This window comes from Dendrobates tinctorius, unplaced genomic scaffold, assembly GCF_039654945.1.
Source record: "Dendrobates tinctorius isolate UK_male_01 unplaced genomic scaffold, ASM3965494v1 ptg000103l, whole genome shotgun sequence".
Classification (NCBI taxonomy): Eukaryota; Metazoa; Chordata; class Amphibia; order Anura; family Dendrobatidae; genus Dendrobates; species Dendrobates tinctorius.
The window spans coordinates 6,283,799-6,306,698 of record NW_027361771.1 but is presented as its reverse complement, the minus strand read 5'-3'; the positions used below and the strand labels follow the sequence as shown (position 1 = coordinate 6,306,698).

At 43.6% G+C, this 22,900-nt stretch overlaps 1 protein-coding gene across 2 annotated transcripts in view; it reads left to right on the top strand.

Moving 5' to 3' along the window:
- The window catches only part of LLGL2 (LLGL scribble cell polarity complex component 2), a 168,102-nt gene that overhangs the window by 109,531 nt on the left and 35,671 nt on the right, over nucleotides 1-22,900 (top strand). For both annotated transcript variants that reach the window (XM_073587996.1, XM_073587995.1), the window contains 3 exons: nucleotides 8,950-9,103; nucleotides 9,846-9,950; nucleotides 19,184-19,476. In XM_073587996.1, the coding sequence (XP_073444097.1) occupies nucleotides 8,950-9,103; nucleotides 9,846-9,950; nucleotides 19,184-19,476 (552 nt within the window). The remainder of the gene's footprint in view (nucleotides 1-8,949; nucleotides 9,104-9,845; nucleotides 9,951-19,183; nucleotides 19,477-22,900) is intronic.

Sequence of the window (22,900 nt, the reverse complement as noted above, 5' to 3'; positions counted from 1 at the left end):
AATTTTATATAAAAAATTTATTTTTGCATCGCTTTATTCTGCGAGCTATAACTTTTTTATTTTTTCGCCGGTGATGCTGTATGGCGGCTCATTTTTTGCGGGACAAGATGATGTTTTCAGCGGTACCATGGTTATTTATATCCGTCTTTTTGATCGCGCGTTATTGCACTTTTTGTTCGGCGGTATGATAATGAAGCATTATTTTTTGCTTTGTTTATTTTTATTTTTTAAGGGGTTCGCTAAAGGGGTTAACTAATGGGACAGTTTTATAGGACGGGTTGTTACGGACGCAGCGATACTAAATGTGTACTTTTATTGTGTTTTTTTTTTTTTATTTCCAAAAAATGAATTTATTAGGGAATTTTTTTTTAAATTATTTAGTAATTTTTTAACATTTTTACTTTTTTTTTTTTTTTTTTTTTTTCACTGTTATGTGTGAGATCACTGATCTGACACATCACAGATCGCTGTGACAGATCAGCGATCTGACACAGGCGCTGCACAGGCTTCCACATGCCTGCACTTTCCAGGCAGTGAGGAAGCCGGCTCCCTGCAGGCCCCCAAAGGTCCCTGCCGCCATATTGGATCCGGGGACCTGCAGGGAAGGAGGCCCCCGCAGCAGAGCTGCACATCGCGCTGCTGCGGGGGGGTCTCAGGGAAGCACGGAGGGAGCCCCCTCCCTGCCGATGCTTCCCTAAACCCCTGGTACACTGCGATCGTGTTTGATCGCAGTGTGTCAGGGGTTAACGTGTTGGGGGCGGTCCATAACTGCCCCTGACACATAGTGCCGGGTGTCAGCTGTGATAATCAGCTGACACCCGGCTGCGATCAGCGGCGCTCACCCCGCAAGCACCGCTGATCGCTATGACGTACTATTCCGTCCATGGGCATAGGGGCCCGGGTCCCATGGACGGGATAGTACGTCAGATGTCAGAAAGGGGTTAAAAAGGTTGTGCAGGTTTTTGGATTATAGACTGCCGTCACTGTGTGTAACTGCAGACATCTGACTCCTCACAGCACACCCATCGCATGCTGTCAGGATTCTTCAGTGCAGGCAGTCATGTGACCGTAAATGTTTGCATACATGCAATCATGTGTTGACTAGACGTGAGGTGCCTTGCTCAATTCATTTGTATTGAGCAAGGCCGCACACGTCTAGTCAGAATGTGGCCTGAAGTATGCAAAGCGCTTACTTGCGGTTACATGGCCACCAGCTATTGTCGCCACCATTGTAAAATCCTGACAGTGATGTGAGTATTCAGAAGTTTGCAGTCAAGTGGAGTGACTGCTGACTTTCATCCCAAATGCAGATCACTTCTAATAACCTGTTTTTCTTTTTTTTGGTGTTAACGCAGTACTAAAAATATTATGACTTGTCACTAATGGACAATAAAGCCCATATAGTAATTTGCAAGTTGCTTTGGAATCAATTTGTTTTCTTGGTGGTCTCCCTATAAGATTAGGGTGCCAACTTCTGAATCCTTGTAATGATTTTGGCTTTTGATAATATATTGATAAGAAACGTAAAGAAAGATCAATCGGAAGAATTCAACATAATGCGGTGTTGTCTTATGGTCATCCTTGCTGAAATAAGTAGCAGCCTTTCTTCATAATTAATATGGCTATCCATAGAGAAGAAAGAGGATGGGCACAGTCCGTCCCGTGCAAAAAATGTCCTTTATTGTGGCATCAAATTACCAACAGCAGGCAGATAAAACCATGGAGCAAGTACAGACGACGATCGTTTCGCGCTTACATTGCGCTTCAACAGGTCATATGTAGGACAAAGCTCACAACATATTTAAAAGCAACCATTGCCCTTGTCCCACCCACCAAACATCAGGTGACAGCATCTCATTAATTATGAACAAGTGGAAAGCAAAAAAAATTGCAAAAGACAGATTATTTAAAAACAAATAAAAAAAATCACTAAAATACAGCCATGTCGGTGTTATCATTGAAACCCGATGGACCTTGAGCACGAGTCCGAATAATCCATCTAGCCTCCTTGTAAGGGGAGAAAAATAAATTGCGGATATAGTGTCCAGGGGCCCGCTTGTTACGTACCGGAGGACTAAAAATATAAAAGATATTCTAGTTCGCAATCGTGTACAAACTGAATCTAATAATTGGTTGCAGAAAAATATGCCTGTAGGTAATCATAAATGAGGAAATTGAGGGCGTGGCTATGCCGTGAGAGGACGCTGGTGAGGAGAGCTCCGCATAATCCTGACTAATCCTGGTCTCTAGACCCTTTCCTAATAACCCACTTGCTGCTGACTGGATCCTCCTTGGACGCTGGGACCCCCTGGACACTCCGTGGCAGGTCGGGAGCCTGCTTCTGGGAGCGGGCGACGGGGGGAGATAGGAGCAGGCGGCTGGTTCCCCCACGAGGCGGCGGCCATCTTGGGCGCGCAGCTCAACTGCTGAGAGCTGCAGCGCCGGCTTCCCACTGCTGCACCGCCACCGGGGAGAGAAGTAATCTGATAACCCGGGGGAGCGCGAGGTGAGTGCCCTGGGAAACGGGCCCCTGCGCGGTATCCCTCTCTGCCCATCCACTCACTACCGGCTGGCGCCATCATTAAGGGAGGCTTTGTGCACCCTCCCTCACTGCAGCTGCCTCTGCGGGACCCCCTCCACCCCTCCCTCCCCGGGCCACAAAGATTATCTGGACTGTGCCTAGCTGCTGCCCTGTTACTCCATCAAACGTCCCTCTGCAGTTTGATTCATAATTAACTGTTACCAGCCCGCTGTGATACCCATCTGTAGTGGGCAATACCTGGATTGCACACCTTAATTTGTTTTATCAGCCGCACTGTAGACAATCATGAGCCGACTTAAGGGGTCTGGAGCGGCGGAAAAATTAAAGGAATTTGCTAGACTTGACCCCGCTGAAAGTGCGCGGCACAGTAGGAGCACATCCTCTCAAGTTCAGCGCAAAAATCGCCAGTCTGGCGGAGAGGAGGAGACGGATCAGGAAGAATTGACCCTTAAACAAGCGTCTGCGCCGTTGATGCAGGCTATCTCATTGACCAGGACATCCCTGACAGAGAAAATTGAGGATGTTTATACGGAGGTGGGGAGACTCCGTCAGGATATGCAGGCCATGAAGGGACGCATTACGGAAGTGGAGACGAGGGTGTCCAAGGTGGAGGACACCATTACACCCATGGAGGCTAAATTAACGAAGGTGGCGGGCTCCATGAATGCCTGGAAGCAAAAGGCGGATGATTTAGAAAACAGAATGCGCAGAAATAATGTACGTATTGTTGGACTGCCTGAGCGCTTGGAAGGTCAGCATCCTGAGCAGTTTCTAGAGGATTGGCTTAAGACCTCCTTAGGGGACGAATTCTCCTCAATGTTCGCCGTTGAAAGAGCTCACAGGATCCCTACCAGACCCCTACCTCCGGGGGCCCCACCTCGACCATTCCTGGCACGCCTGCTCAACTGCAAGGACAGAGACACCATCTTACGCCTGGCGCGCCTGAAAAGTCCTATTAAATTCAATAATGTTGTCATTTCCATCTTTCCGGACTTCTCCGTGGAGCTGCAGAAACAGCGGGCGCAGTTTTTCGAGGTCAAGAAGCGACTCAGACAGGAACATTGTATATTCTATGATATATCCGGCCCGGCTCCGAGTTGTCCATGAGGGTTCTTCTGTATTTTTTACGGATCCGGTGGAGGCTACTGTATGGCTGCGATCCCTTTGGGGGATCCCCGGCGCGGGAGTCCTAATGCGGCGACTGTTATTTCGGATCCTTTCAACCAAATTTCTAATTGGAGCTCTCCCGGCGAGTTCCCAGATACCAGCTATACCGGACACTGTGCTCAGTGATGGTATCCCCTTGTTCAATTTCTGTTGGGGGCGTAAGACTGTACGCCTATGTTACTAGGTTCCTGCTTTGCTTTTGCTTTTTCTTTTCTAAAAGTTTTTTTTATGTTTGTCGTTGTTTAGATAGAGGCTGCGGCCGACGTCAAATTCTGCTATCTGTGTGGACTCTCTGCACCTGGCTCGGGCACCATTATACACCATATTTGAATGGATGGTAATGGGTTCTGAGCTGATTTGTATGATCTGGAATGTGAGGGGCATAAAAACCCCTCGCAAGAAAATTAAGGTATTCTCACAGGTCAGACATTGCCGTCCTCACATATTGGCTCTAGTGGAGACGCACCTGACCAGGGATACAGTTCGGTGGGTGCAGAAGCCGTGGGTGCAATGGTTTATGCATTCTTTTCACACCAGCTACTCAAGGGGAGTTTCTCTGTTAATTCATAAGGATGTTAGGTGGGAGGTCAGGGAAGCCCGGAGAGACCCCGAGGGACGATTTGTGTTTGTTCATGCGCTGATTGACTCTCGGAAATATGTCATCCTTTGTATTTACAATCCCCCTCCGGCTAATATATCAATTCTCCAGAGGGCATTGAGCTTCGCTTTAAGTTACCCAGACGCACATGTCATCTGTATGGGAGATTTTAATCTGGTCATGCATAGCCATCTTGATAAATTGAGACTGGGCGATGGAATACAGGGTGGGGTCCCCCCCTGAGCTCATCCCAACTGTCACAATTCATGGCGGGTAGTGGGTGGCTAGATCTATGGAGAGTGCACCATCCAGAGATGAGGGAATACACTTGCCATTCCTCCACTAAACGCTCTGTCTCGCATAGACTACATTTTTGGATCCAGCGGTTTGGCGGCATGGGTGGAGGACATTAAACACGGGAACAGGGGAGTTTCGGATCATAGTCCAGTCATTCTCAAACTTAAATATGGGCCATTGACTAACAGAATGGCATGGAAGCTGAACCCTTTTTGGCTGAAGTTGATAACGGCCCCTTATAGAACGATTGATCAGCTACGTTGCTTCGTCTCGTCTCACCCCGAAATATTAATGTATTTTGGGATGCTCTTAAAGCATATTTACGGGGTTGTTTATCCTTTACAATTTCTCACATTAAGCGAGTGACATCGGAGGAGGATGGCGAGATGGAGCGACGTCTGAAAGACTCGGAGGCAGCCTATATATCGGATCAATCTAACAGTAATAGGATAGAATGGCTGACCGCTCAAAGGTTATATGCTCAATACACGGACACGAAGACGAAACGTAAATTATTTTTTGCCCGGCAGTCTTATTTTGAGATGGGGAATCAGGCGAGTAAGTTTCTGGCCTACTTAGTACGACAGCACAGTGCAACCAACACAATTCTACAGATCCGTGATTCAGATGGTACATTGGTCTCCTCAACTGAGGAGATACTAAGGTGCTTTTTTGACTATTATGGCTCATTGTACAATTCTAAGACAGATGTGGATGGCCCAGAGTGTTTGGACTATTTGTTAGATATAGAGTTTCCCACGCTAAGTCCTTCCCAACAGGCCTATATGAATGCTGAGTTTACTCTAGAGGAGGTAGAGGATACCATACAAGGCATGGCCTCCAGGAAGGCCCCTGGGCCGGATGGATTTCCTGTGGAGTTATATAGAAAATATCAGGATATACTGGCGCCTCTTTTGTTGAGTGTTTCGTGGGATTTGGGAGGGGGGATGCATGCTGGAGTCTTTTTATGAGGCCAATATAATAGTTCTAAAAAAGGAGGGGAAGGACCCTTTGGATTGTGGATCGTATAGGCCTATATCACTAGTAAATGTGGATTATAAAATTTTTACAAAAATTTTAGCCAAAAGAGTAAATACCGTTATATTGGATCTTGTACACCCTGATCAGATGGGTTTTATGCCGGGTAAGAGCACTTCCACAAATATCAGACGTGTCCAGTCAGTGGCCCAATATAGTTCTCTGGTACAGGATAATGAATGGGCATTGGCATCACTAGATGCGGCCAAGGCCTTTGACTCACTTGAATGGCCTTTTCTCCGTGCATGTTTGCAGAGATATGGATTTTGCGAAAGATTCCAAAACTGGGTCAATGTCTTATACATGAAGCCCAAGGCCCAGGTCATCGTAAATAGCTCCATATCTGAATCATTTTCATTGCATAGGGGAACCCATCAGGGGTGTCCTCTTTCCCTGGCCCTTTTTGCTCTCGCTATTGAGGCGCTGGCAATTCGTATAAGATTATCCCCTGATATCGCTGGTATAGAGATAGCGGGTCGGACGGATACCATAGGCTTATACGCTGATGATATGGTGATATTTATGGACAAAGCAGAGGAAACCCTGACAAGAGTGATTACTACCATAAATAAATTTAGTAAATATTCTGGCCTTTACATAAACTGGGATAAATCTGCTTTGATGCCTCTTTCCCATGCTCCAATGCCACAACTTGAGATTCTCTCCCTGCTGCCCATCGTGACCAGTTTCAAATATTTGGGGTTTCATATCTCTAAGGGCAGTAAATTTGATCTACAACTCAATATACAACCACTGCTGGAGACGGTTAGGGGTAAATTTGCGATCTGGGGTAAGCTTCCATTGTCTGTAGCCGGACGTATTAATTTAATTAAAATGATATTACTCCCCAAGCTTAAAACTACTTTCTTCAACATAGTGTGGTGGTGGTGCCCAAATCCTTTTTTGCTCATTTAAATTCCCAAACCACATCCTTTATTTGGGGGAAAGCCAGGCCCAAACTAAAGTTGACCACTCTACAGAGGCCAAAGAGGGGAGGGGGAGCAGCATTACCCAATTTTTTTTTTTATATTATCTAGCTGGACAGGCCAAGGCCTTAAGTGCATGGATGCCTGGAAGCCACCTCCCGAATTCTGAGAGTCATCTTCATGCTGCAGGGACTGGTTGCCCACTAGGTATTTTAGAAATGAGGAAAATAAATGTCCTGAGACTACTGCCTCTGCTCCGTCTGGCACGATCTATATGGAGACAGATTAAGGGGGTGGTTGGATTTGGCGATGTTATAGTTGAAATGCCCCTGTGGAATAATGACTACCTCCCGGTGCTGCGTGAACATCCGTCTGCCGAGTTCCGGGTTCAGTACGGTGTCTCTACGATAGGTGATCTATACGATCATGGTACTTTAATATCCTTTGAGCAATTACAAGTCAATCACGGTGTCCCAAGATCCCAGTTTTTCCGTTATCTACAACTAAGGTCAGCTTTTCAATCGCATATGAGAAATTTAGATATGAGTGATGCCCTTGATAGGGATCCTCAAGTCACAGGGCCCTCAAGGTCTCATCTCCTCTCTATATACATATATGTTGTCAGTGGGGACAGAATGTGCCATAGACTCCGTTAAGAAGAAATGGGAGAGGCTCATTCCTGATACACGGGATGAGGAATGGGAAGAAATTCTGGAGTCACCAATCTGGGTGTCTCCGTCTGCCAACAACAGGATGATACAATTGTACATTATTAATCAATCATATTTGACCCCAATTCGACTCTTTAAGATGGGCCGATATCCGTCATCGGAGTGTTTGAGATGTCATTCAATGGATGCAGACTTTATTCATATGATTTGGTGCTGTCCTGTTGTGCAATTCTGGAGGGGGGTGACGTCGTTATTAACATCCTTGGTACAAACGCCTGTTCCCCTCGAACCGCTGATATGTCTGTTTGGAGTGTGGGATGAGGAAACATGGGGTCATTATGTTGGGATTTTTTTACGGGAGACACTGTTCATGGCACGAAAGATACTGGCACTACGATGGATGGGGAACTCACCTCCTTCTCTTGGGTCCTGGATCACTCTCGTAAATTCAATTATCCCATATGAAAGGACACTGTATCAGAATAGAGGGTGCCCAGGTGAATTTAAAAAGATTTGGGAGAGATGGAACTCCTTTCACTTTACCTTGCAGAGCGGAGATGTCGCACAATAAACTGCTTGCTATATAGAAGTAGGCTGCAGAATAGTTAATGTTTTAGTAGATGTCGGTTGAGTTTAGAAGCCAGGCAGGTTTTATTACTGGTACAATAACATAACACCATTGTGATTCAATTGATATTATGTCTGCTTTATTTACATACAGTTGATGCACATATTATGCCTCATGTCTTCATGCTAATTGTACATATCTATTTTGTACTAGGCTTAACATTTTGCACTGAATGTATGTATTGTAAAACTGCTTATGGTTTAATAAACGAATTTAAAAAAAATAAATGAGGAAATTGTTCTTTCTGTTCCTTCATCTTACTGCTAAATATTTACAGATGGGAGGTATTTCACATAAAGTTCAAGATTTTATAACATGCCGCACAAACTTCGTTGTATACGTTGCTTTTTGCCCATGCAGTTTTCACTACATTGGAAAGACTATCCGTCCCTTACTTGTACGTTTCCGGGAGCACTTTAACTCCATCACCTCAGGTAAAGGGGTCCCGAGATTAATTGAACATATACGAAAAAAACATGCAGGTGATCCTGAAGTTTTACGGTTCGCAGGGATTGAAACTGTTAAAATGCCTGCACAAGGAGGGGACCTAAATACATTATTATTAGGAAAGGAGGCTAGATGGATTATTTGGACTCGTGCTCAAGGTCCATCGGGTTTCAATGATAAAATCGACATGGCTGTGTTTTGTGGTTTTTCTTTTTATAAATCTGTCTTCTGCAATTTTTTTTGCTTTCCACATGTTCATAATTAATGAGATGCTGTCACCTGATTGGTGGGTGGGACAAGGGCAATGGTTGCTTTTTAAATATGTTGTGAGCTTTGTCCTACATATGACCTGTTGAAGCGCAATGTAAGCGTGTAACGATTGTCTGTACTTGCTCCATGGTTTTATCTGCCTACTGTTGGTAACTTGATGCCACAATAAAGGATTATTTTGCATGGGACGAACTGTGCCCATCCACTTTCTTCTCTATGGATGTACAGACTATTTTCCTTGGAAGTGGCTCCGGTGTTCCCTGATGTGTGTGCAGCTTCATTAACCCGAGGTCATACAGCTGTGCCTTTGTCCTGCTTTTTTTCTACTATGGTATGTAATTAATATGGATGTTCTCCATTCTCAGGCATGAGGATGGCACTGTGCGCTTCTGGGATGCATCTGGCATTTGCCTTCAGCTGATGTACAAAATGAGCACAGTGGGAGTGTTCCAGACTGATATGGACCCAAATGAAAACCTGAATTCCCAAGGAGAAGAGGAGTGGCCCCCATTGAGGAAAGTAAGTGCAGTTCTTTGTCTAATTTCACATGTCTAACTGAATCATCTGAAAAAAATCTTCCCCAAATGCTCAATTAATTAAAAAAACAAAAAAAAAAAAAAACGCGCTTCACTATCTCCTTGGGTCCAGCAATTATCTTTCCACCACTGCCCTGGTCTCTATTTGCCTGCAGCTACTCACTGAGCCCAGAGGCTCTTCCTGTTTTTACAGTACAAGCAGTTCAGAGTCGATAAGCTCAGTGATTGGCTGCAGTGCTGACATCCCATCAAGAGTGCTGCAGTCAAACAGACCATGACAGCGGGAGAGACACCACACTGGACCCACAGCACTGGGTGAGTGAAGAGTAGTATTGTGTGTGTTTTTAACAAATTGAGCATATGGGGAAACATTTGTGGAAAAAAAAAACAAAAAAAAAACAACCCCTTTAAGTAAACTATTAAATAAAATTGCTGCGGAAAATCTCAGTACCCAGAGAACGTCTTTCATTGCGAAGTCTTCCATCAGGTATGGAGGGATGCAGTAAGTACTTTTGGTTGTACAGTTGCCAAGGCAAGCGCACTGTGCCCAGCGAGTCTTGGGCATACTTAAAATGGGACATATTCACATGACTAGAGATCACAACTAAAGTGACTGTACGAAAAGAATACTCTTGAAACATCGGTAAACGCACCCATAAAAAAATGTTAACCTTTTATTGAAACTGGCAGTACTATGATAATTACTTAATATTTGGCTATTGCAGGTTGGCTGCTTTGACCCTTACAGTGATGATCCACGTCTGGGAATTCAGAAGATTTACCTTTGTAAATATAGTGGATACCTATCTATAGGTGGGACTGCAGGACAGGTGAGTGCGCTTGAAGGGAAGCTGCACCATAAAGGGAAAAGTATTAAAGGATTTGTCCATGCGGGGACAGTGAAGCCGGCAATGATTGGGCACAGGGCTCATGTGACGTAACAACCTCATGTAAGCCCCCAGGACACAAGTGGCAACTCCGCTTGACCTGCATCAGAGGGCAGTGTAAAGTTTTTTTAGTTTTTATTTTAACGAGGGCAAACATACGAAATTAAAAGGGGTTGTCCCAGTAGTATACGACCCCTTTAACCCCTTTCTGACATCAGGCGTAATAGTACGCCGATATCTGAATACCTCCCTTTGATGTGGGCTCCGGCGCTGAACAGCTGGCATGTGCACCAGGGCTGTGGAGTCGGTAAGCCAAACCTGCGACTCCGACTCCTCAATTTCCCTTACACCGACTCCGACTCCAACTCCGACTCCACAACTCCGACTCCGACTCCCACACATATTGCTTATATTTAAATGAAAAATTTATTGTAGTACAATGTGAACCTCAGACATTTAATCATTTTTATGATCCAATAATCAAGATATTTAGATAGAACAGAATATATATTGGTGTACTACCCGGTTTTCATTCTTTTTGGTACAGATACGATATGGATAGACAGATGTGGATAAATGGATATATAGATAGAGAAGATTTCTAATCTGCTTTTGCTATTGAAAATATTATCTATGAGCTCAAAAACCTTTCAGGTGATGCGGTTTTTTAAAAAGATGATCAGCTTTTGCAGCTGAAAAACGTATCCTCAAAAAACACAGGAAAAACGCTGTGTGTGAATGTAGCCTTAGATCAGGAATAGAACAGCCATTTATAGGACATTTCATAACTTTCCCAAACTCCTATGAAAAAATATTCAGCACATCCTGCATTGAATTACTGTACCCAATTTATTATATATTTTAGGAGTTGGAGTCGGTCCATTTTATACCGACTCCAACTCCGACTCCGACTCCACCAAAATGAGCACCGACTCCGACTCCGACTCCACGACTCCGGCTCCGACTCCACAGCCCTGATGTGCACACAACAGCTGCGGGTGGAATCGCTATCCACTCAGAGCTGTTAACCTGTTAAATGCTGCACTGAAACTCTTGACAGCGGCATTTCACTCACGCGTCCAGCAAGCGCGCCTGAAATCCCGCTCATCGGTGACCCCCGTCAAGTGATCGGAGGTCTTCTGCAGACTTCTATGGTTGTCAGTGCCGGATTGCTGTGAGTGCTGACCATTGGTCAGCGCTTATAGCAAGTCAGCAATTATACTACATACAGGCAATCTGATTATCTCCTGTATGTAGCAGTGCCGATCGGGTTATGGCTGCTTCTAGACCCCCATAAAGGTTATTAAAGCATGCCAAAAGTGGGGGAAAAAAAAAGTTAAAAATATTAAAAAAAATGAAAAAAAATATAAAAGTTCAAATCACCCCCCTTTCATCCCATTCAAAATGAAACGATAAAAAAAAATCCAAGATGTATATATTTGGTATTGCTGTGTTCAGAATCGCCCGCTCTATCAATATGAAAAAGGATTAACCTGATCGCTATACGACGTAGCGAGAAAGTAAAACACCGGAATTATGCTTTTTGGTCGCTGCTACATTGCAATAAAATGCAATAACGGGCGATCAATATCTATACCTCACCCAACCCGAGATCATTAAAAATGGAGACACTACGAGTATTGAAAAATGGCGCTTTTTTTTTTTTTTTTTTAAACAAAGTTTGGATTTTTTTTTTCTCCACTTAGATAAAAAAGAACCCTGCCATGTTTGGGGTCTGTGAACTTGTAATGACCTGGAGAATCATAATGGCAGGTCAGATTTAGCATTTAGTGAACATGGTAAAAATAAATTGTGGGATTGCACTTTTTTTTTGCAATTTCACCGCACTTGGAATTTTTTTCCCCGTTTTTAGAGTATAGAACATGGTAAAACCAATGGTGTCGTTTAAAAATACAACTCATCCCACAGAATATAATAAGCCCTCACTTGGCCATTTTGACCAAAAAATAAAGTTATGGCTTTGGGAAGAAGGGGAGTGAACAACGAAAATGCAAAAATACCTCTGGTCGTTAACCTTAAATCTGTGAGCAATACTTATTTTTACTTCACTAAACCTCGGCTAAGCGCTTAAGATGGCCCATCTGGTTAAGGGAACATGAAACCAAAAATGCCCAAATTATCTTAGCAATTTCTTTCTTGATGTCCTCATCTCTTATTTTGTCTTAAAAACTTTCTACGTTTGCAGGATGTTCCAAAAGTTCAGGCATCTCCGCACCCCTCACAATCTTTTGCCTGCTGCAGAATAAAGGTACTGTCACACTTGGCGATGTACCAGCGATATGACGCGGTCAGGATCGCTGGTACATCGCTAAGTGGTCGCTAGTGAGCTGCCACACAGGCAGATCTCACCAGCGACATCGCTGGGGACGGGGGTCGCTACTTACCTGTCACACTAGGCGATCCTGCGTCCTCCCGCCCGGCTCCACGCTCGTCTCTTCACAGGAAGCGCCGCAGGAAGCTGACGACGAGAAACAGTCCAGGACGTTCTCGCGCGATCAGCGATAACCAGCGGGGGAGCGGGTCGTAGGTAAGTATCAGACACAGCGATATCGCTAGCAATATCGCTTAGTGTGACAGTACCTTAAGTCTTATCCACATCTATATACACAGTAGGAGTCGAAGATTGTAAACTGAAGTACCACCCCTCACTCAACTACAAATTATTAAAGGGAATGTGTCATCAAAAAATTGTCTATTATCTAGATAAGGTTTATTGTTTTTATAATGTTAATGTGTTTTTTTTTTTCCATATCACTAACTATATTAAAACACAAATTCTTGTACCCTGCTTCTACATGTAATATTAGTCTTCTGTTTCCAGTCAGAACAATAGAACAATTGTATTTTTTTCTTTAGAAAAGAATAATTGTATTTCTTTATTTTTGAAGCATTATTTGAGGAGGCTTCAATCTGGACAGAAAATATTCTGAAGAGTGGGGAAGGAGGGGATTAGTGACCTTCCTCAATTGTGACCTTTGATTGTAATCCTGTCTGATTCTGAGTGCTAAAAATTCTTCTGTATAGATCAGGAACCCCGATTGTAGCATAAGGCCTAGTGGCCAGGGTGAAAATTGCAAGATTTCTGTTGTGTGTAGTGTTTTTCTTTTTCATATCACTATATGATGTTAAAAACATCTGATTTACACATTTCAGCATTTTCTGAGGACTTATTCACTTTAAAGGGTTTGTGAAGTACTGCTGTCTTTATATATCATTGCCCAATCTGACAACATATCTGGAAGAGACAATTGGTGAGGCAGCAGCCGTCTAAAGTCCAGAGGGTGGTATGCCTGTGTCTTATTATTTTGAATAGTACACAGGCATGATACCATAGTGTCAGCAACCTGTATATTTTTTTACATTTTTAAAAAAATATTTTTAATTTTTTTTATTTACTTTTACTTTTTTACGTGTTTCAATAGTCTCTATGGGAGATTAGAAGCTGCAGCCCTGCGAGGTGTAGCTAAAATGATCATCTGCTATGAGCTCCGGCCACGGGGCGGCGCTCATGGCACATTGGCAGTGTCAACCACAGGGGTCTCCTGCAGGCACTGATGGGTGGGATTAAGTGACAAGCTTCTGGTGCGGCCATGTTAAATGCCGCGGTCTGAGATTGACAGCGGTATTTAACATGTCAGCCACGGGTGGATCGCAGTTCCACCCATGGCTGATAGGAGCACATGTCAGCTGAGCCTGCATGTTTTCTGGCACATGTTAGCTGATTTGCAGGGACACAACCTATGTCTGTATATACATCATAGGTTATGAAGGAGTTAAACCTTTGCTCTCAAAGTTTTCACTCTGGAGAAATTCCTGTGTGCCCACATTGTCAAAATCATTGATTTAGGAACCAAGTTTTCCACTATATACAGTGACTTGCACAAGTAATCACCTCCATTGCTACCTCACAACCTGGAAATTAACTTTTTTTTTTTTTCTTGAGGGATTGCATCAGTTCATATAAAGAACATACCTACACATGTGTACATTTGGTTTTCTTTTGATTGTGAAGCAAATAGGACAAAATAACTGAAAACTTCACTGTGGATTACTATTCAACCCTCCTTTTGTGGCAATTACAGCTGTACGTCACTTTGGATAAGTCTCTGAGCTTTCCACATCTTGTCACTGGGATTCTTACCCATTCCTCAAAGCAAAATTGTCCAGTACCTTCAAGTTAAGGTACTGTCACACTTAGTGATGTACCAGCGATCCCGACCAGCGATATGACGCGGTCAGGATCGCTGGTACATAGCTAAGTAGTCGCTAGTGAGCTGCCACACAGGTAGATCTCACCAGCGACATCGCAGGGGTCGCTACTTACCTGTCAGATGAGGCGATCCAGACATCCTCCCGTCCGCCTCCACGCGTCGCTCGTCGTCACAGCACGAAGCCCCAGCAGGAAGCTGACGACGAGAACCGGCCCAGGACGTTCTCGCGCGATCAGCGATAACCAGCGGGGGAGCGGTCGGAGGTAAGTATCAGACATAGCGATATCGCTATAACGTCACAAAAACCAGTGATGTAGCGATATTGCTAGCGATATCGCTTAGTGTGACAGCCCTTTAGATGGTTTCCTCTGGTCAGCAGCAATCTTCAAGTCTGACCATAGATTATAAATTGGATTAAGGTCTGGGCCTTGACTAATCCACTCTAAAACATTTACACATTTCCACTTAAACCACTCGAGTGTTGCTTTAGCAGTATGCTTTGGGACATTGTCTTTTTGGAAGGTGAACCACCGTCCCAGTCTCAAATCCAGGGCTGTGGAGTCGGTAAGCCACAGTTGCGACTCCGACTCTGACTCCGACTCCTGGATTTTATCAGGCTCCGGCTCTGACTCCGACTCCTTCATAAATGGCCAATACATAACAAATTTACTGTTGTAAAATATTAAACATCGTGCTTATTCAGTTTCTCACCATCATATAAGTAATCAGACCACTTAGAGCAAAAACTACATTTATTAGAATACAATTAGAATATAGCAAATAACTTTTATAAACTTTTCTAAACTGTAAGTAAATATGCAATAAACACTTTTATGCAGTTAATAAGAAGAAATCTATAAATTTGTCCTCAGAAAAAGTATTGCCTCTGTCAGATCCTCCTTTATGGATGCCCTCAAATCTGATCTAATTATTTTGAGAGCAGAGAACAACCTCTCTACACTAACTTGTGTTGGTGGCAAAGCAGTAACCACTCGGGCAACATCTCTGACAATGTCAGGATACAGAGGAATCGCCTGTTGCACCGTTATTTTTGATGAACGGTCAAATTTCTCAATTTCTTTTAGTGCACATGAAAAATTCTGCTGAAATGTACTGGCTGTGTTCCTTGATGGGGATGACTCTTCTATGCGGGAACGCTTTGCACGGTCCTTGTGATCCAAATATTTTTCGAAATTAAATTCTTCATCAGTTGATGATGAGGGTGAAGATGTGGCAGGACGACCAAATTCTTCTTGTTCCTCCTGACTGTTCTGCAACCCTTTCATCCTTACTGCTATTTCAAACAGAGCTTCTTTTCCTTTACTTAGCTGTTGATCATCTAGAAGAATCCGATGCATTGGGTCTACATAAACAGCTGCCAAAAGAATGTTATTTTGTAATAGTAGCTCCTCTCTCCGTTTCATTGATGTAGCAATCCCACTTGCAATTAACCCTCCTCTTTGGGACAGGCGAAACATCAGGTTCTTCCACTCCTTTAAGAAAATACCTGGAGTTAAGTCCTCTGCTTGTAATTTTTTAGTCACTGTAAATGGGTGCTCTAGCAATTGTTCCAGCTCAGTCACCTGATTCCACTGACTTTCATTTAGCGTCAGTTGAGGGTTAGCCATGTCTACAAGAAAGGTTTTCAGTTCAACCAAGCGCTGAATCATTAAGTAAGTACTGCCCCATCGTGTGGCTTGATCAATAATTGCCCCTTTTCCAGCACGTCTCTTCAAAATTGAGTCAACTTTAGGGGTTCTGGCAACAGTAGCCAATTTTCTCACCTTGCCAATCAGTGCAGCAGCATGTCCTTCTTGCAGACTGTCTCTTATAGCCAGCTGTAGCGTATGCACAACACAGCGCATGTGATGAATGAAAGAACATATTGACACAGTTTCAACAAGATCATCTAAACTATCATGTTGCTGTTCATCTGAAGCAACTTCAGTTTGCTCCTCAGTTACAATACTGTGTTCCTCTATTTCAAACATTTCTGTGTCTGTGGACCCAGAATGTTCTTCTAGCTGCTGGTCACCATCATTACTCTCATTCATTAGCTTAATAGTACTTATCATATTTGAAGCATTGTCAGTTACGACAGAAAGAACTTGCTCTTTTTTAAGTTCATAGTCTTGCAGAACCTTTTCCACCAAGACCTGGAGAAACTCACTGGTGTGATGAGCTTTGGTGTCTTTTACTGCCAATGTCTTGGTAACTATTTCATTTTTGTCACAAACAAATCGGACATTGATGGCAAAATAGTTCACTCTGTGACGTGTGCAGGCATCCATTTTAAGAAACAAAGCGTCCCTTGAGAGTTTTTTTTAAGTTCTTCCTTTTGTTTAAAAGCTTCTTCGATTACTAATTTTCTAATACTCTCTCTCTCCAGAGAAACACCAAGCTTGCGGGCCATTTCCCCATTCAGACACATAAAAGCTGGTCATGAAAATAATGAAATAGGCACACTATCCTTTACAACAAGCTCTATGATCTGTTTTTTAAATGTATCTACTGTCATTGTCACAGTAACTTTGTCACTGACAAAATATCTTGCAACTGATGGCTGCAAAGTTCTCTGCTCCTTTGGTTGGAAGAGCTGGGCACTGGTTCATTGGTTTGGATGCAGTCTTTCTCATCCACTGCTTTCAGTACTTCTGGATGAAAGCGCTGTAAATGTCTCTTTAGATTAGAAGCTCTGGTAGGAGCATTTTTATCTTTGCCTGAATATGCACTCATCTTGGCTTCACAGCATTTGTTTTCGTCTGGATCATTTGTCATACACTGACAGACATAATGTTTTCTATCTTGAGTGATGGTGAAATGTTCAAATACAGCTGATTTAATGTGATGCTTCTTTGACATTCTCAGGTTTTTAATTCTGCATTCACAATCCAAATGACAATTGTTTTTCCTAAAAACAATTGTACAAAATTATTGCCAGGTCGTACAACTGATATAGTGGTCAGTAATACTGTTATTATTCCTCATGTACTCACAGTTAACTGATGCAAAGTTTGTTGAAAGGATAATACTTCTTACAGTCTTCCTCTTCTGAGTAGCAGGCAGCTGTGAGATGCTTGGAAGATGCACACCTAGTATGATCTCGTCTAGAGGAGGAGCTTTACTACTAAGAATTTGCAACACATTTTCACTTTCAGTTTCATACATTGTAAGTAGGGGGGTTGGGGCAGCATGAGGTTAACCAAGTATAAGATTAGATAAGGGCAGTGGAGAACAGTGACACACAAGAAGTAAGAAATGTCTCTATCTCCAGCAGAACTGCTTATCACTGTTGTTCATAGTTTGATAGAACATATATATTTGAGTAACATTTATAAAATTCATATGAAAGTTCAATTATGAAATATTAATACATTTTTTTTTAAAGCTGGAGTCGGTACATTTCTACCGACTCCGACTCCAACCAAAACTAACTCCAACTCCACGACTCCGACTCCACAGCCCTGCTCAAATCACTGACAGACTGAAACAGGTTTTGATCAAGAATATCCCTGTATTTCACACCATCCATCTTCCCCCTCAACTCTGTTTTCCCTGTTGCCAAAAAAAACATCCCCACAGCATGATGCTGCCACCACTATGTTTCACTATATGAATGTTGTTCTTGGGGTGATGAACTGTGTTGATTTGGCTCCAGAGATAGCATTTACCATGGTAACCAAAAGGTTCAGTTGTGGTCTCCTCTGACCACAGCATCTTCCTTCATACTTTTGGGGAGTCTTCCACGTCTTTTTGCGAACTCAAAACAAGCCTTATAATGTGTGTAAGTAAAGGCTTTTTTTCTGCCCAATTTTCCATAAAGGCCACCTCTATGGAGTGTACGGCTTATTTGTGGTCGTATGGGCAGATACGCCAGTCTCTGCTTGGGAACTCTGCTGTTCCTTCAGTGTTACCTTTGGCCTCTGTGCTCTCTCTCTGATCTAAATGCATGGGCTGAGAGTTTTGGTGGTCGGCCCTCTTTTGGCAGGTTTGTTGTGGTACCATGTTATTTTCATTTGATGATGATGGATTTGATGGTGCTCTGAGGATCATCAGAGATTGGGATATTTTATTTTTTGTCATAAACCAACCCTGACTTGTACTTCTCAACAGCTTTGTCCCTTATTTGTTTGGAGATCTCCTTGGTCTTCATGGTGGTGTTCGGTTAGTGATTTCCTCTTGCTTCATGGTGTTGCAGTCTCTGTGTGTATATACTGACAGACCTTGTGACACTTAGATTGCACGCAGGAGGTCTTCCCTTCACTAATAAGCATGTGACTTATGAAGGAAATTGCTTGCACCAGAAATCTTTAGGGGTTTCATTGTAAATGGGGTGAATACATATGCACATGCCAATTTTTAGTTTTTGATCCCATAAATTTAATTTTTGCCTCTATTTCTCACACTTCACTTCTCCAACTTAGACTATTTAGTGCTGATGCATCACACACAAATCTGATTACCAAAATTACCAAAATATTTGAACACCGGTTGTAATGTAAAAAGAAAGGGAGGAGGTGGGGTGGAATACTTTTGCAAGCGACAGTAGGCAACTATTCTCTACAAAAAATCAGCTAAGAATATTTACCTTTCCATGGTTATCTTTGATATTTTCATCAATCTTGTTCTTTCGTTTTCTTACAATATATTTCCTTTCTCTACTTTTCAAAAATCACCACATTAAAAAGGCTGTCTCATCTTGACAAACCCTTTTTGAAATCAAGCATCCAGTTTTTACTGGCCTGACTCTTGCAGTTACTACCCATGTTTCCACAAATTATAGAAATTAATGACCACTGAAATATAAAATATAGACACTCTGGCTCATAATTGGGGATCCCAAGTCTTGCGAGACACACTCTTCAGTGGCTCCATCATTGCTCATTGAGTCATTCTTCCACTTAAAATTGTTTTGTTATAACTGCTATATTTTTTTTTTCCCAGGTCCTTGTTCTGGAGCTGAACGATGAGACCTCCCAGCACACAGTAGACCATTCCCAGGTGGATCTCTTACAAGAGCAGGAAGGATATCGTTGGAAAGGCCACGAGCGTCTTCATGCACGACAGGACGCAGTGCGCTTTGCCCCTGGGTTTCAGCCTTTTGCCTTAGTACAATGCCAACCACCTGCTGCTGTCACTTCCTTGGCCCTGCACTCTGAATGGAAGTTATTAGCGTTTGGCACCAGTCACGGATTTGGAGTTTATGATTTTCAGCGAAAATGTCAAGTAATGGTTAAGTAAGTCTGCCAACCAACTTGTAATGATGCACTGATTTTATGTATTGCGCAGCTCTTCACTGTAAGGGTGCAGGCAGAAATCTAAGGCTAGTTTCACATTTGCGTGTCAGGGCGCAGCGATGGCCTGTGCACGGCCGCCGCTAAGCCCTGCCCCCTGCTGCGCCTCCTCCAGTAGGTCCCCTATCTTTATCACTGGGGACGCAGGCCGTGCGCAGTATGCGTTTGGCGACGCATGCGTCCTTTTGACAGTGCGCCGACCAGCACCAAACGCAACCTGTTGCAATTTGGTTGCGCTCGGCGCACCGTCAAAAGGACGCATGCGCCGCCAAACGCATACTGCGCACGGCCTGCGTCCCCAGTGATAGATAGAGGACGCATGCAGCGTCATGCGCCGTAGGCGGAGCTACCGGAGGAGGCGCGGCAGGGGGCGGGGCTTAGCGGCGGCCGTGCGCAGGCCGTCGCTGCGCCCTGACACGCAAATGTGAAACTAGCCTAAGTCAAATTGTGTTTGTGGAAATTGCTCAAAACCCACCCAGAATTTGACCAAGCTGATTAAACTCCTTCTAAGGAATTGATGGCCTAGAAGCTGTTGTTAGGAGTGGGTACAGCTATGGAAACATACTTGTCTGGGAATTGATCTTTATCTTTTTTGCATGGAAAATCCCTGAATATAATTTCTGTGTAGGGCAATCAGCCAGAGACTACTTGGTTCTGACAATGACTTGCACAACTCGGCAAACAAATTTGACTTTTGCCATTTACACGGCAGTTCCAGCCAGCTAGCCAATATGAGCATAGTTTGGTAGGGACAATTCGTAGTCACTACACATATCAAAATCCTCATAAGTTACGCCACTAAAGCGGCGTTATCTATTCCAGAAATTACGCCATTAGGGGAACCGTGAAGACCATACACACTGTGCTTAAAGCCAACAGTCTCAGACTGAGTGGAGCAGAGGTGGAACAAGCAAAGCCCCATTCTCAGGATCTCTGGCTGTCTGAGCAGCCTGTCCCCCACATTCAAGAAGTTAATCCTTTCCCACTGAATTGGGAAGGGATAACACTGAATGTAGGGAGAAGTTCTTTGGAGGGCATTTATCACAGGACAAGCATCACCAATCTTGCAGCTTTTACTTCTGACACATGAGCTCATCTTCCCTTCAAGAATGTAGGGGTATTCCGATCTCCAATATGTAGTAGGTGTAGTAATATTAGTAAATGCCTCCAATTAAAAATGTAGTATAATTCTTTTGATTTGCTATGTCGCTTACCCTGTGTACAAGGCATTGCAGTAGCTTAGGTTTTTTACTGTTACGTCAGAGAAGACATCCGTCTTGAAGGAATTTTGATGACGTGCTGTTGAACAGCGGCTACTCATTGGCTACAGGCAGCCCATGACACAGCGTCACTTCACAATCCAAGAATAGCCGTACTGAAATTGCAGGAGCTGCACTGCTGTAGGAAGGGAGTATTGATTTTATTTTAATTGGGGCCCTGCATTGATTAAACATTAATTGTATAATGGTGGACAACACCCTTTTTTTTTTTTTTTTTTTTTTTTTTTTTTTTTTTTTTTTAAGAGATTTCTTTGGTTAAGAAAAACAATTTACAGCTGCACAATAAGGCTGAAATCTCAGTTTTAGTGTCACTTTTTGGGAAAATAAAATCCTGCAAATAATGAAGTTGTATAAACTTCCATTCTACAGTAAAAGGGGTTTTCCCGCAAACAGAGTACATTTTAATTAATAAATCTTGGAATAAAAATAATTTCCACAATTGGATGTCTTAATAAAAATAAAAATGCTCCTGTGCTGAGATAATCTTATAAATGTGCCCCTGTTGTGAACTGTGTAATGGCTGTGTCTGACCGTACCGGAACATGGTCTGATCATACCACAGCTCTTGGGCAGGGGGGGGAAGCAAAAGTGTATACAGACAGGACAGCATGGGATTGTAAGTGATTATTTTTTTAGGTAAAACATTTCCCTGCTTGTTTTACCTCAAAGAGAGAATAATCGGTGTTCCCCTGCTGTCCTGTCTGTATCCTCTCTATTGCTTCTTCCCCAGCCCAGGAGCTGTGGTATGATCAAACCATGTTCCGGTACGGTCAGACACAGCCATTACACAGTACACAGCAGGAGCACATTTATAAGATTATCTCAGCATGGAGCATTTTTTTTAAACGCATCAAATTGTGGAACTTTATAATTATTCCAAGATCTATTAAAATGTTGAATAAAATTACCGTATATACTCGTGTATAAGCCGACCCCCCCCCCCCAATTTTGCTACAAGAAACTGGGAAAACCTATTGACTCGCGAATAAGCCTAGGGTTAATGGTGGTCCAAGAAGATGCTTCATAGAGAAAACCCTCCATATGCTGCTGCACAAGGGTTAATGCTGGCCCAAGAAGATGCTCCATAAATACCCCTCATGCTGCACAAGGGTTAATGCTGCCCCATAAGATGCTCCATAAATACCCACAAGGGTTAATGCTGCCCCATAAGATGCTCCATAAATACCCCCCATAATATGCTGCTGAACAAGGGTTAATGCTGGCCCCATAAGATGCTCCATAAATACCCCCCATATGCTGCTGCACAAGTGTTAATGCTGCCCCATAGGATGCTCCATAAGTACCCCCCATATGCTGCTGTTGCAATAAAAAAAAAAGACATACTCCCCTCTTCGTCGCTGGGGGCCAGGTGCCGGTGTCTTGAGGCACCGGCGATATTTGCCGGTCCCTGTTCCATCGCCATCCACCACTGTGTCTCACTCTCCGGGGTCTCTGCAGTGACAGCAGAGGGCGCACACTGACTACGTCATTGCGCCCTCTGCCGCAGCAGGAGGACCCGGAGACACAGCGGTGCACGGCTTGGAATGGGGACAGGTGAATATTACTCTGCCCCGTCATACTCGCCTCTCCTGGCGCAAGGTCTTCTCTGCAGCGGCAGCCCCTGCTTCTCCCTCTGTAGTCTGCTTCCTGCATTCAGCTGGTCACATGGTGCTGCTCATTAAACTCATAAATATGCTCATATTCATGAGTTTAATGAGCAGTACCACGTGACCGCTGAACGCAGGAAGCAGACGGCAGAGGGAGAAGCAGGGGCTGCAGAGATGTGCCAGGAGTTGAGTATGGTCTTTGACCCCTCCCCCGCCAACCCCCCTGGTATATGGCTCGCGTATAGGCCGAGAGGGGGGACTTTTAGCCCCAAAAAATGGGCTGAAAATCTCAGCTTATTCACGAGTATATACGGTAAATTTGTTTGTGGGTTAAACCCTTTCTGCCATCTGACGTACTATCCCGCCAATGGGACCTGGGTCCCTATGCCCATGGACGGGATAGTACGTCATAGCAATCATCGCTGTCGGGTGTCAGTTGATCATCACAGCTGACACCCGGCACTGTGCACTGTGCATCCG